General features: G+C 41.7%; 5 protein-coding genes and 1 long non-coding RNA gene across 7 annotated transcripts in view; 3 read left to right on the top strand and 3 right to left on the bottom strand.

The window, feature by feature from the left end:
• LOC104821383 (signal recognition particle 9 kDa protein) overlaps positions 1-1,285 on the top strand; it is a 1,993-nt gene extending 708 nt beyond the window's left edge. Inside the window, exons 3-4 of the mRNA XM_010552240.2 lie at positions 764-857; positions 969-1,285. Coding sequence (XP_010550542.1) covers positions 764-857; positions 969-1,045 — 171 coding nt within the window. The 3' untranslated portion in view covers positions 1,046-1,285. The remainder of the gene's footprint in view (positions 1-763; positions 858-968) is intronic.
• A 319-nt stretch (positions 1,286-1,604) lies between these two features.
• LOC104821382 (protein SRC2 homolog) lies at positions 1,605-2,797 on the top strand. The gene has a single exon (XM_010552239.2). It carries the CDS (start codon positions 1,682-1,684, stop codon positions 2,489-2,491), a length of 810 nt encoding a protein of 269 aa, XP_010550541.1. The 5' UTR covers positions 1,605-1,681; the 3' UTR covers positions 2,492-2,797.
• A 152-nt stretch (positions 2,798-2,949) lies between these two features.
• Positions 2,950-5,942, bottom strand: LOC104821381 (putative F-box/kelch-repeat protein At5g24040). Its single transcript, XM_010552238.2, has 5 exons — positions 5,826-5,942; positions 5,209-5,313; positions 4,324-5,093; positions 3,699-4,179; positions 2,950-3,619 (listed from the first exon to the last, which is right to left on the bottom strand). Exons 3-5 carry the CDS (start codon positions 4,575-4,577, stop codon positions 3,218-3,220), a joined length of 1,137 nt encoding a protein of 378 aa, XP_010550540.1. The 5' UTR covers positions 4,578-5,093; positions 5,209-5,313; positions 5,826-5,942; the 3' UTR covers positions 2,950-3,217.
• Positions 5,943-7,896: 1,954 nt separating this feature from the next.
• LOC104821379 (BAHD acyltransferase At5g47980) lies at positions 7,897-9,418 on the top strand. The gene is made up of 2 exons (XM_010552236.1): positions 7,897-8,902; positions 8,972-9,418. The coding sequence occupies exons 1-2, from the start codon at positions 7,918-7,920 to the stop codon at positions 9,196-9,198; spliced, it is 1,212 nt and encodes a 403-aa protein (XP_010550538.1). The 5' UTR covers positions 7,897-7,917; the 3' UTR covers positions 9,199-9,418.
• LOC104821380 lies at positions 8,809-10,368 on the bottom strand. Of its 2 annotated transcripts, none has more exons than XR_773070.1 (2): positions 10,238-10,368; positions 8,809-9,241 (listed from the first exon to the last, which is right to left on the bottom strand). It is a non-coding gene; the product is annotated as an uncharacterized LOC104821380 (long non-coding RNA). The 2 variants fall into 2 exon arrangements; XR_773069.1 differs by having other exon boundaries at positions 10,153-10,241.
• Positions 10,369-10,631: 263 nt separating this feature from the next.
• The window catches only part of LOC104821378 (acidic endochitinase), a 1,668-nt gene continuing 1,376 nt past the window's right edge, over positions 10,632-10,923 (bottom strand). The window contains exon 4 of the mRNA XM_010552234.2: positions 10,632-10,923. Within this exon, the coding sequence (XP_010550536.1) occupies positions 10,755-10,923 (169 nt within the window). The 3' untranslated portion in view covers positions 10,632-10,754.

The raw sequence follows: 10,923 nt of genomic DNA, 5'->3' as shown, positions 1-10,923 counted from the left end.
CTCTTTCCTCACACTACTTGTGGATTCTAACCTTTTTTTCCCTGGGATTTTCATAATTATAATAGACAAATGATGTGGATCCATTGCATGGGTATGAAACTTGATATCTGCTTATGAATCGTGGAAGTTCCACAAGGATGAAGAATGCTGAATTGGAGGATCTCATCTTTTGGGTTCATGATGATTATTAGACTTGACCCTCTATCTATGAATTGGAAACACTAATGTGAAAATCATCTTCAGGCTTCAGTATTACTAGTTAATCTTTTTACAACTGTTCTCCTCATATTACCGAGAAATGTCTTCATTGTTTTGAACTTGTGTTTGCCTGAGAATGAGCGGAGATACCGTAAGAAGCACCTTTGATACCACTTGTAAGACAGAAGGTTTGAGTTTCTTCTTTTGACTGCACTGTTCTTGTGGACATCGAAAGTTGGGTGTTTACCGTGGCATTGTCGATGACTCGATTGGTCGGTGTAAAATGTTGGCTAGTGAGAGGAATTCAGGGTTTTTTTCACTTTGACCCCTGTTTTTCTTTGTGGATGTTTATTCGGAACAATTGCTCTTCAAGATGTACAACAATCTAAGCTTGAAAAGCTGTTCATGTTAACGGTATTCTTTCTAGGAGTCAGCATATCGTAAATCCTCTGCCTGTTTGAGCGTCTTCCTGTTTCATGCGCCTTTGAAACGATATTTTTCTCTGTATGTGTGATCTTTATGAGAGGCATATGATAATAGGATTTAGTTAACCATTCTTGGGCAGTGTCTCAAATTCAAGACGGACCAAGCACAAGATGCGAAGAAGATGGAGAAGCTGAATAACATATTCTTCACTTTGATGGCCAGAGGACCAGATGGTATTCAAAACTTGTGTTTTTTTCTCCCTGATCTTCGTTTTCTTTTGCCGCGGATTTTAACATCGTGTTTGATCCATCTTTCGTCTGCATTTTTGCTTGGAACCCGTGCAGTTGATCTATCTGAAGTTACTGGGAAAGAACAGATCGAGACACAACCCGTAAAGAAAGGAAGAGGAAGGAAGCAATGATTCTTTGATGAGTTGCTTAAAGTTTCAATCTTTCCTTTTTTTTTCCTTGTTCGAGAAATCTAGGTGTTGTGGCTGAGACAAAAGGCAAAAAAGTACGCGTTGTCTCCGTGTCTCTGACTGTGTTACGGTCCGACCTTCCCTGTAACGTATCTTCCGCAGATGAGCATCGGATTTGTTGGACTTAAAGGACGATTCTTTTCCTTTTTTGGATTATTTAATCAATTCTATGATTTAGTTCTATCAATTTTTCTTCTATTCTAATATGAAATAAGTTTGCAGGTTGAGTATTTTTTTTCCAGATAGGAGTAGATTTGATATAAAATATTATGTTATTTCTTATGAATTACGGACTACGCCTGCCAAAATAAATCAGAAGTTTCATGAATGCGTCCAGGGGAGGCCCATCACTATGACGAATTACCGTAAATACCAGCATGAGACCGCATACCAAATACCCAATCCCTGAGGGTAAAATGGTAAATCAACAAAGAACATTAGCCACAGCAACCGTCGAATTGTTCTTGATCCGCTCAACGGTATAAATACCCCTACGAAGCCTCCACAACTTTCCATTACTCCCCAAAGCATTAAAAAAAAAAATCGCATAGAAATTCCCAATTTGCCCCTCTTGCAGAAATGTCGTCGCGCAAGGAAGTCGAAGTGGCGATCTCGTCGGCGAAGGACATCAAGAACGTGAACTGGCGTCACGGTCCGAACAAGCCATACGCCGTCGTTTGGGTCGACCCGAGGTACAAGTGCTCGACGAGGGTCGACGAGGAAGGCGACACGAGTCCCCACTGGAACGAGACACTTGCCATTCCTCTCCCGCCGGAGAAGCCTGTCGACGACGATGACAACGTCCTCTGCATCGATATCGTCCACGCCGGCCGGGAGGAAGACACTAAGCCCCTCATCGGATCTGCCCGTCTTAGCCTCCGCGACGTCCTCGAAGAATCCGGCGTCGGGGTTCCGACCGTCAAATCCCTAAAGCTCAAACGCCCCTCCGGTCGTCCCCACGGCAAGCTCGAAGTCACCGTCACCGTCCGTGAACCTCGATACCCATCTCCGGGATCGTATCAGGCGCCGTCGTACGGTTACGGTGCGCCCCACGCGCCTCCGGCTTACGGTGCGCCCTACGCGCCACCGCAGTACGCCGCTCCTCCGAGCGGGTATCCGTACAACGCGGCTGCTCCAGCGCCAGCGCCATCATACGGACAGCAACCGGGTTATGGGTACGCGGCGGAGACGGAGAGGAAGGGGAGCAGATTTGGCGGGATGGGGACGGGATTGGCGGTGGGTGCGGTGGCCGGAGCTTTGGGAGGTATTGCGTTGGTGGAGGGAGTGGATGCGTTGGAGGATCATATAGCGGAGGAGGCGGCGGAGAAGGTGGAGGATGATCTCGCCGCAGGAGATGATTTCGACGGCGGCGATGACGACGACTACTAGGCCGGTGATTTGTCGCGTGCGGTGCATGTTGAAGGACTTCTGCTGTTTTTTTCATCCAATCAGGTCGCGCCACATCATCATGTGGGCAATAATGATGCGTTGTTTGTTTTTGTTTAGATAAAAGTTATTTAGTTAAATGAAAAACAATTTACTATTGCTGCATTACAAAAAAAACAAAAAAAAAAAAGATAAAAAGGGGAAAAGAATAGACATGTATGCTTGCGTTTGCCAACTAAAATGTTACATTTTCATTGTATCAGTATCATATCCTTTTTACCTTTATATGAAATGGATATTTTTCTTTCACAGAGATAACACAATTCAGGGTATTCAATAAAAATTACAAAAACAATTTTCCATCTTGGGGGATCAAAGAATCGGACGGCTGAGATTTTGCCATAAAGGCAAAGAACATGCAAACAACGAATATTCCTATCAAATATTTACGGGATAAAAGATTGAGACTTGGATTATTTTATTGATAAGGCTGAAAATTTTTCTTCAGGCCCATTAACAGTTAGAGCCCATGTCTTCTACACAAACCCTAAAAGCCTATGCGATGTTGGGATTTCCTTGAGACCCAAGAAACCCAGGAATCAATCGATCTATAAACAGATAGAATCAGATACAGTTGGACCAACAAGAACAAGACTCAGACATAAGGATCTGAAAGATAACTGTCCTTTTCTTTCAAACACCACACCAGTACATTGAAAAGTGAGTACCTTAATCCGACCACTGGTTTGAGATTACCCAACCTGCCGGCGATTGGAACAGCTCAACATATGCCGGAATATCTTTTACCGATCTAACGCTTTGTTCCGCTAATTCGAACACCAAGATACAATCGTGTGAATCACGGCTCTCGCCCCAGAACTCCATGAAGAAGACGGAGTTGCCCTTGATCACCGGAATATCACTAGCCAAGCAAGAGAATGAACTCGGATAAGCCAAGAACAAGACACGATCTCCCAGATCTTCTACTTCATCCCATTCTTCTTTCTCCTCGTCTAACTTGCAAATCTTAACCCTTATCTTCTTTCGACGTTCAGGTTTTCCCCACTCGCGATAATTGAGACTCTCCATCCACAGTTCCACGAGTAAGAGTTCATTTCCCGACCGTATAAGCTGTTTCAAGACAGGGAAATTAGAAAAAAGATCAAAGCTTAGGCTACGGAAGAAACACAGGTAAACTAAGTCTCCTTACCCTACGCTTCATTGTCTTTGCCTTGCCGAGAGGCCTTGACATCTTAAAGAAACTCACTTCTTGATAAGGCTTTTTTACCACTGTAGTCTTGCCTGAGAAATCGACTGTGTAGAACTTTCCGTTGAATAACGCAGTTTCTTCATAATCTCTTTGAGCGGGATCAAGAATGGTCCAACACTTATCCACTGATCTAAACATGGCGAGCCTCTTGAAAGATAGCCTCCCAAAAACCGCAAAATCTTCATTCCCTCCGCCCAACCTTATGAAACCGACCTTCTCTTCCGCTTTGAACTGGCATTCAAATGGTTCGAACCATTCGGTGTAACAAGCCATGTGTTCGCACTCTAGTTCAGTTACCTGACAGTTGAGCAAGTCAAACGATACCCGAGGATACTCCATCTTGTATTCGTTTGAGCATCTCATCTCGAACAAGTTTTGCGGAACCAGTTCTCCATTCTCCTCCTCTCGTAGCTTTAACAAACTGTCATAACCAATCTTCTCATCAGAACCATTGAATAAACCAAAGGAAATGACCATCTTTTGTTCATCAAGAATCAAATAAAGAACAGAAAACAATATATTAAGATTCTACATTATTGAAACCCTAAATGAAAACTAGGGTTACCAATATCGATGACGGTCTCCTGAAGGCCACTTGAGAAGGTAAACACGTCGCTTGGACATGTGACAGTCATCTCCGAAGCCGCCCTCGTCCGGAGGAAGAGGGCATTGGAGGAGGGACACGTCGCGAATCCTGGGAGGAGTATGAGATCTCCACGTGGAACAGACGGAGCGGAAGTGGATGAGATCGAAGCAGTTGTCGATGCGTTGAGCGATCAGATGGAGCAGCTCTTGAGGCAGTTCAGACCAATCTCCCATATTCTTTTAGATCTTTCAACCGTTTGAGAACAGATCTCTCCACAATGTGCGTAAGATTCTTCCAGCGGCAGGAGTTGACAACGCATTTATACAAGCCTGTTAGTTAGTTAGTTAGTTAGCTAATGTGTTTGACTTTATTTGTCTGGTTTGGTTGACAAATTGTACGTTTGACTTTCCTCCTTGCCGGGCACTCCAAGGCGCGTACAAGAACAATTTGTGTAAGATTCTCTCTCGTCCTCTCCCCGCTCGCACCTCATGTCGCCTTACTCTCCTATATATGTTCCTTGGGTAGATCTCTTCGCCATTCACCTTTCTCTCTCTCGATCTTTGCTCGTCTCGCCTCACCCTTTTCTGTTCTCTCACCTCTGGTTTTCCCACACAATGCTCCTTATCTCACCCTCTTCTGGAATCTCGATATCACATTTGACCTCACCTTCGGTAGCTCGGCTTCTCGCCCTCACCAACTGGATATATCTGAACGGTACGGATCCAACGATGGGTTCCGAACTCTAGAACCTGAAAGGCTCGAATTCAGAGTCAAATACCTTTAAAACATCAGATAAAGAGTTACTCCACAGATGGACAAGTTCTTTTGAGCAAATAAAGATGAACAAGAGAAAATGGAGCGAACCTCTCAACATCAAGGATTGAATTTGATTCTTCGACCCTTGAGGAATTTTTTCCTGCTCTTTGACCGTAATTTCCATAGCTTGAAGGTCGCCTTACCTTCAAGCATCTGCATATCTCTCAGCAAACCAAATCTTATATGACGATTTTGTTTTCACATGAACAGAAAAATGAAAGAAAACGAGAAAAGAACACTACGGCAGGAAATGTAAATGCCTTTCTCCCACTCCAGAATTGAACATATTGAACTCTTCACTCCATCTTTTGGGTTCATCATTCGCAACAGAACTGTTTTATAAACGAATGAAAACAAATTCCCAATGGGCACCAGGCGAGACAACAAAAACCCTAAATGTAATCCGGTACATTTTCAATTGCTGGAATGTGATCACTCTGTCCCTGGATATTACAATGAATTCATCCAAGAAATGTAAAAAAGAAAATCGAATTTTGCGCCATACCCATTTGGTGAAACGTCGTTGGAATGGGGAAATTAGCAAGAATTGTCACTAAACAATTGAAAAAAATTTCCAATCGGCACGAGTAGAGACAACAAAACAAAACCCTCGATTTCATCAAGACCAGAGTTATGAAAGGAGACATCCCTCGGCCGAAACGTACCACATGCCGTTGCTATGACCGGACTCACTCCTCTGCCGCCGCAACGACACCATCTCATTCATCTTTCGGCACCGTTTGATTTCGGGTTTACAATCGCCTGTTATATCAAATTCTGGTTTGATTTGTTTCGATTTCGGTTTTTATTGGTAAAAAAAATACTTATTTTATTCCAATAATGTTTTTATTTTTCCAATTTTTATTCTATTCAAGTTCGTTTTTTTAAAAAAATTTAGAGATGGCGACCCAATTTGTTTCTTTATTTGCAAGATATTTACAAAATATTGGGCTTTATCAGGCCCATTAAGATATCACAGAGCCCATGTCTTCGATGTGTATGAGATATTCAGGCCCAAAATCTACGTGTGTACCCCTGCCAGATCACGCCATCAATGGCGACGGAAGTAAATTGGCATGTAGTAATATTTAAGAATCCATTATTTTGGCCATGTTTAATTCAACCAAATATATACGCTTCCAACCCAACAAAATCTTCAGTTTTATACACAAGAAATAATGTATAAAAAAATATATAATCTCGTTGACTTTATTATAAACATTTATGAATTCGACGTAACTAATTTGTCCATTTCTTTCGTAAGTGTAACATATTATATTAGAGTCATATTCTGTTTAGTTTTATAAATATATAGCAATTGTAGTTAACTTTTACAACCACCCAACAAAACGAGATAAAATGATTATATAAATATAAATATATTTATTTGTCAAGCTCGCCACAACAAAACGAGCCATGAAATGCAGCCAACGTCGGCGTCATATGATATGAGGCGTAACCTCGAACTTATAAAAACATCATCGAGATAAAATGATTATATCTTCATACATACATATATATGTATTGCCGACAGAAAACGTGATATGGAAATTGACATTTCACCAAAAATTGTTATCGTACACACTCGGCCCTTCCCTTCGATGAGTGGCAAAGAATCCATGCATCGAGGCTAGGAAAACAGACACGTGCATCGATCCGTACATTGTCCATTACTGTAATAAATAACCGACCGAGATGATGGAGAAAGACAGAACAATGCAAAATGTAACTTGTTTATCAGTTTAGTTACGAAACCTTAAAAGCCCATTAATGATCCGAAACCAACGAGACTCCTGCTGATATATTGAGAGCTTAGTTTGAGCTTAGATGGCGTAGAAGCTCAGCTAACTTTGCTTATTTTAACCCGATTTTGTAGAAAGAGCACGTATTGAGGATTGATGGAACAAAAATGAACCTCAAGTTTTGGGGAGGTGACGTTTATTCCAAACCACAAAATTAATCTCGCCACCGAAATTAGTTTTGATCTTGATACAAGATACTCAGTTACAAAAAAAAAAAAAAAAAAAAAAAATTTACAGATGGTTACCAAGTTAAGGAAGGCAATATATAATCAAAGACCTTTGCTATATAAACAAAAGAATATCCCCACGTACGGTATAAGAGCTAAAGGGATTTACATGGGCGATTTCAGATGTAGAAATTCCAATGAAATATAGAAAGAAAAACTGTTTTTTTTTATAAAAAAAAAAGATTAATGAAATGGATTATGGGTTTAGGCGGTGCCAAGATTTAGGGTTTGGGGGGATCAGATTTATTTCTCCTACTGTATCATCCATGTGTAATGTCAATGATGTACCGAACTTGTAAAGATGGTAAATTTCCTGCATGATGTCACCACATGCATTAGGGTTTAGTATTTGTATGAATATATGACTTCAAACTAATACCCCTTACATCGGTTCCTGTTCACATGATACCTATTCTCCTATGAAAAATCTTCGTGACTTCGATTTTGGTCACTATATTTTTTCCAAAATACAACGTAAAAAAAGATTACAGAAATATAAAATGAAAAAAATCCCAAATTACACGTGGACACACATATATATCCACCACCTTAGAAACCAACATTTCAAAAGGTCGGGTAGGAGTCTTTATCAATCTTAAAACAAAATTTGGCAAATTTGGACACCCATTTTTTTTTTTTTAAAAAAAAATTGAGTCTATGGGCTATTTATACGTAGTACCCAAGGGAAGGAGTCAAGGACCATACAAAAACCTTATGTTCTCCCGAAAATGACGATGAAGCTTGAGCGCATTGGAAGAGAAGTGATCAAACCAGCTTCTCCAACAACACCCTCCCATGTCCGAACCATTCATCTTTCTCTCTTTGATCAATTCCTTCCCACCACTTACTTACCCGCCATCTTCTTCTACGACAAAACCGCTGAGGAAGAGACGGTCTCCAAGATCCTCAAGAGTTCTCTGTCCGAGACTCTTACTCGCTTCTATCCACTCGCTGGTCGAATCCAAGGCGTCTCTCTCGATTGCAACGACGAAGGAGCTCTGTTTACACAGACCCGGGTCGATATGCTTCTCTCGGATCTTCTGACAAACCCAGATGCTCTTCTGCCCGAACAACTTATTCCATCAGATTCCATGGATCCTGGGACATGGCCGTTGTTGAACATCAATGTCAGTTTCTTTAAAGCAGGAGGAATGGCGATTGGGGTCAGCGTTTCTCATAAGATATGCGACACATACTCGCTGATGATGTTTGTCCAAGGTTGGGCTTCTGCTGCAAAAGGGTGTTCCGATACAGTGAATCCTGTATTCACGACACAGTTTTTCTACCCTCCTGCCGATCTTTCTGTCGAGTTTCCATCTCTTGTCAAGCACGGAACAGAACCTGTAACACAGAGGTTTGTCTTCAGTACCACTAAACTCAAAGAGCTCAAAAGCAGAGCCGCAAGTGAAAACGTCATGGTACCTACTCGTGTTGAAGCCGCCACATCACTTCTTTTGAACTCTGCCACAAAGGCCTCGAAATCGAACCTTCCACTTGTGATGACACAAACCATGGATTTACGACCAAGAGTTCCTCCAGCTCTCTTGCCGGGAATGGCAATCGGAAATCTCTTCTTTCTGCCATTCCTAAAAGTCGGTTCAGAAAGAGAGATGAAAATCGAAGAGACGGTTACCAAATTAAGGAAAAGTAAGGACGACCTCGCTGAGATATTCAAGGAGAATCCCCAAGAGAATAGGACTATCGCTGAGCTCGGTGAGATGGTCATTGGTGTGATGTTGAATTCATTGTGTGAGCTAAGTCCTGAAATGGACAAGTATGCAGTGACTAGTTGGTGCAGATTTCCGCTATATGAGGTCGATTTCGGATGGGGAAACCCGGTATGGGTGGCAGCAGGCCGTATGGTGGGCGTGCAGGTCATAATAATGGATGCAAAGGACGGGGAAGGGATCGAGGCATGGGTGACATTACCTGAGCAAGACATGCTTGAGTTTGAACACGACCAAGAACTGCTTGCTTATGTTACTCCGAATCCCAGTGCCCTGATCTAGCATCCTGGTTATATCTTATCCTAAGATTGAACTGTTCTTTGTCCTTGCAATAAGAAGAGACAAGGGTAAAGATCAATTAGTGCCTCCATCCCATTGTTCCCTGTTTCATTTTCCAATTTATGGAATGTGACAAAAGTAGTGCAGAAGATTGTGTGTTTTTGTTTTTCCGTTTTCCTATTATGATATTCAGTTTCTTGGTACGCAAGGAAATTGCACATCATGAGAGAATATACAAACATAATTTCCCAGGAAATCAAAAGTGGAACAAAACAGTATTATACCTAACTGCAAAACCAAATGGATCCTTATTTCACTGACCCGATTTGTTTACATGTATTCTTAACAATGGTCTCAGTCCCAGAAATCTCAGCAATATTGAATTTTTTCCCTATGTGAAAACAGATGTGAAGAAGATCAAAGGACAAACCAAACAAATTCCTTCTCCAACTATGTATATAATCTCTCTTTTAGAACACAAGAACCCTGAATCCATTACACAACATCAACATAAAACCATGTTCCAAAGGAAAAAAAAAATCGGTTCACGCATAGAGAGAACGAAATCGACACCGAATGAGATTACGCTAATCATCGGAGAAACCTTCATTCTCTGTTGGGTTTAAATGTACATAACATTCACTCGGGCCTTATCAGGAAATCAAAATCCAGGGAAAATCATATGAATACCAGGCAACAAAAGGAGGGAGGGCCTAAATAACCCCTAAGGCCGGCCTCCGGCGCTTTTGATCCCATACCCTTGGGTTTCGCCTGTCCTATTAGGGTTTAGATAAAAATATTGGAACCCTGTTTCAGAATCCGAACCCCTAAATAACCCCTAAACCCGACATTCGGCCGAAAGAGAGCGAATACCATAGATTTTGGGTTAATGAAGCAACCAAACAAATCCAAGGAGCAAACAAAAGAGGAAAACTGAGCACTGAAGGCGAAACCGACCTCGAAATCCAAGAAAATCAAACCGAGAGAAGAAATGCAAAATCTCGGGAAATATTCGGTCGTCGATTACTGGAACGGCACTAACCAATGGCGTTGTAAGAGAGAGAGGCTTAGAGAAGAGATAAAGCAAGCTTGAGCGAAGAGCAAATCGTTTTAGGGTTCACAAGAAGATTAAGGTTTCTTTGAGAGCTTCGGTTTGCAGATTTAGAGTTTTGAGGAGAGCGACGTTTAATTCTCTCTCTCAGAGTCGAAGCTGGGTAAAAGAAAGGAATGATGACGTGGCTTATTATGATTGGTTGTTCTTTTAATCAAGGCCCAAAGCCCATTATCATTATGATCATGAAACGCTGCGTTTTGCGTGCATATGATTTTTTTTCCCTTTCATATTTTTGTTGCACGCGTTTCGCATGTTTCCGATTCCGGTTAAGAACACACCAAGATTGTTTGTTGCCCTAGCAATAATCATGCATGAAAAATGATAATAGCAATAACCGGTCCATATTTCCATGTCGAGGGAAATATAATATACACACACAAACACACCGACGCGCGCATATGATATAACACGTACATACATATACAACTGATGTTGAAAACGTTCTTTACACACTCGCAACTATAGATACACTATAACCATTTCTATCATCCCAGAATTTGGACCAGAGCATAACGCCTCCATACTTCGGGGATTCCTTCAACGTCGGAAGAATCTGAGAAGTGAGAATCTCCGGCGGAATATACCCACTTCCGGCGGCTTCCGGAGCCGCCGGA

This window comes from Tarenaya hassleriana, unplaced genomic scaffold (genome assembly GCF_000463585.1).
Source record: "Tarenaya hassleriana unplaced genomic scaffold, ASM46358v1 Cleome33, whole genome shotgun sequence".
NCBI lineage: Eukaryota > Viridiplantae > Streptophyta > Magnoliopsida > Brassicales > Cleomaceae > Tarenaya > Tarenaya hassleriana.
Note: the sequence above shows the minus strand (reverse complement) of the source record. Positions and strands in the feature narration are given on the sequence as shown.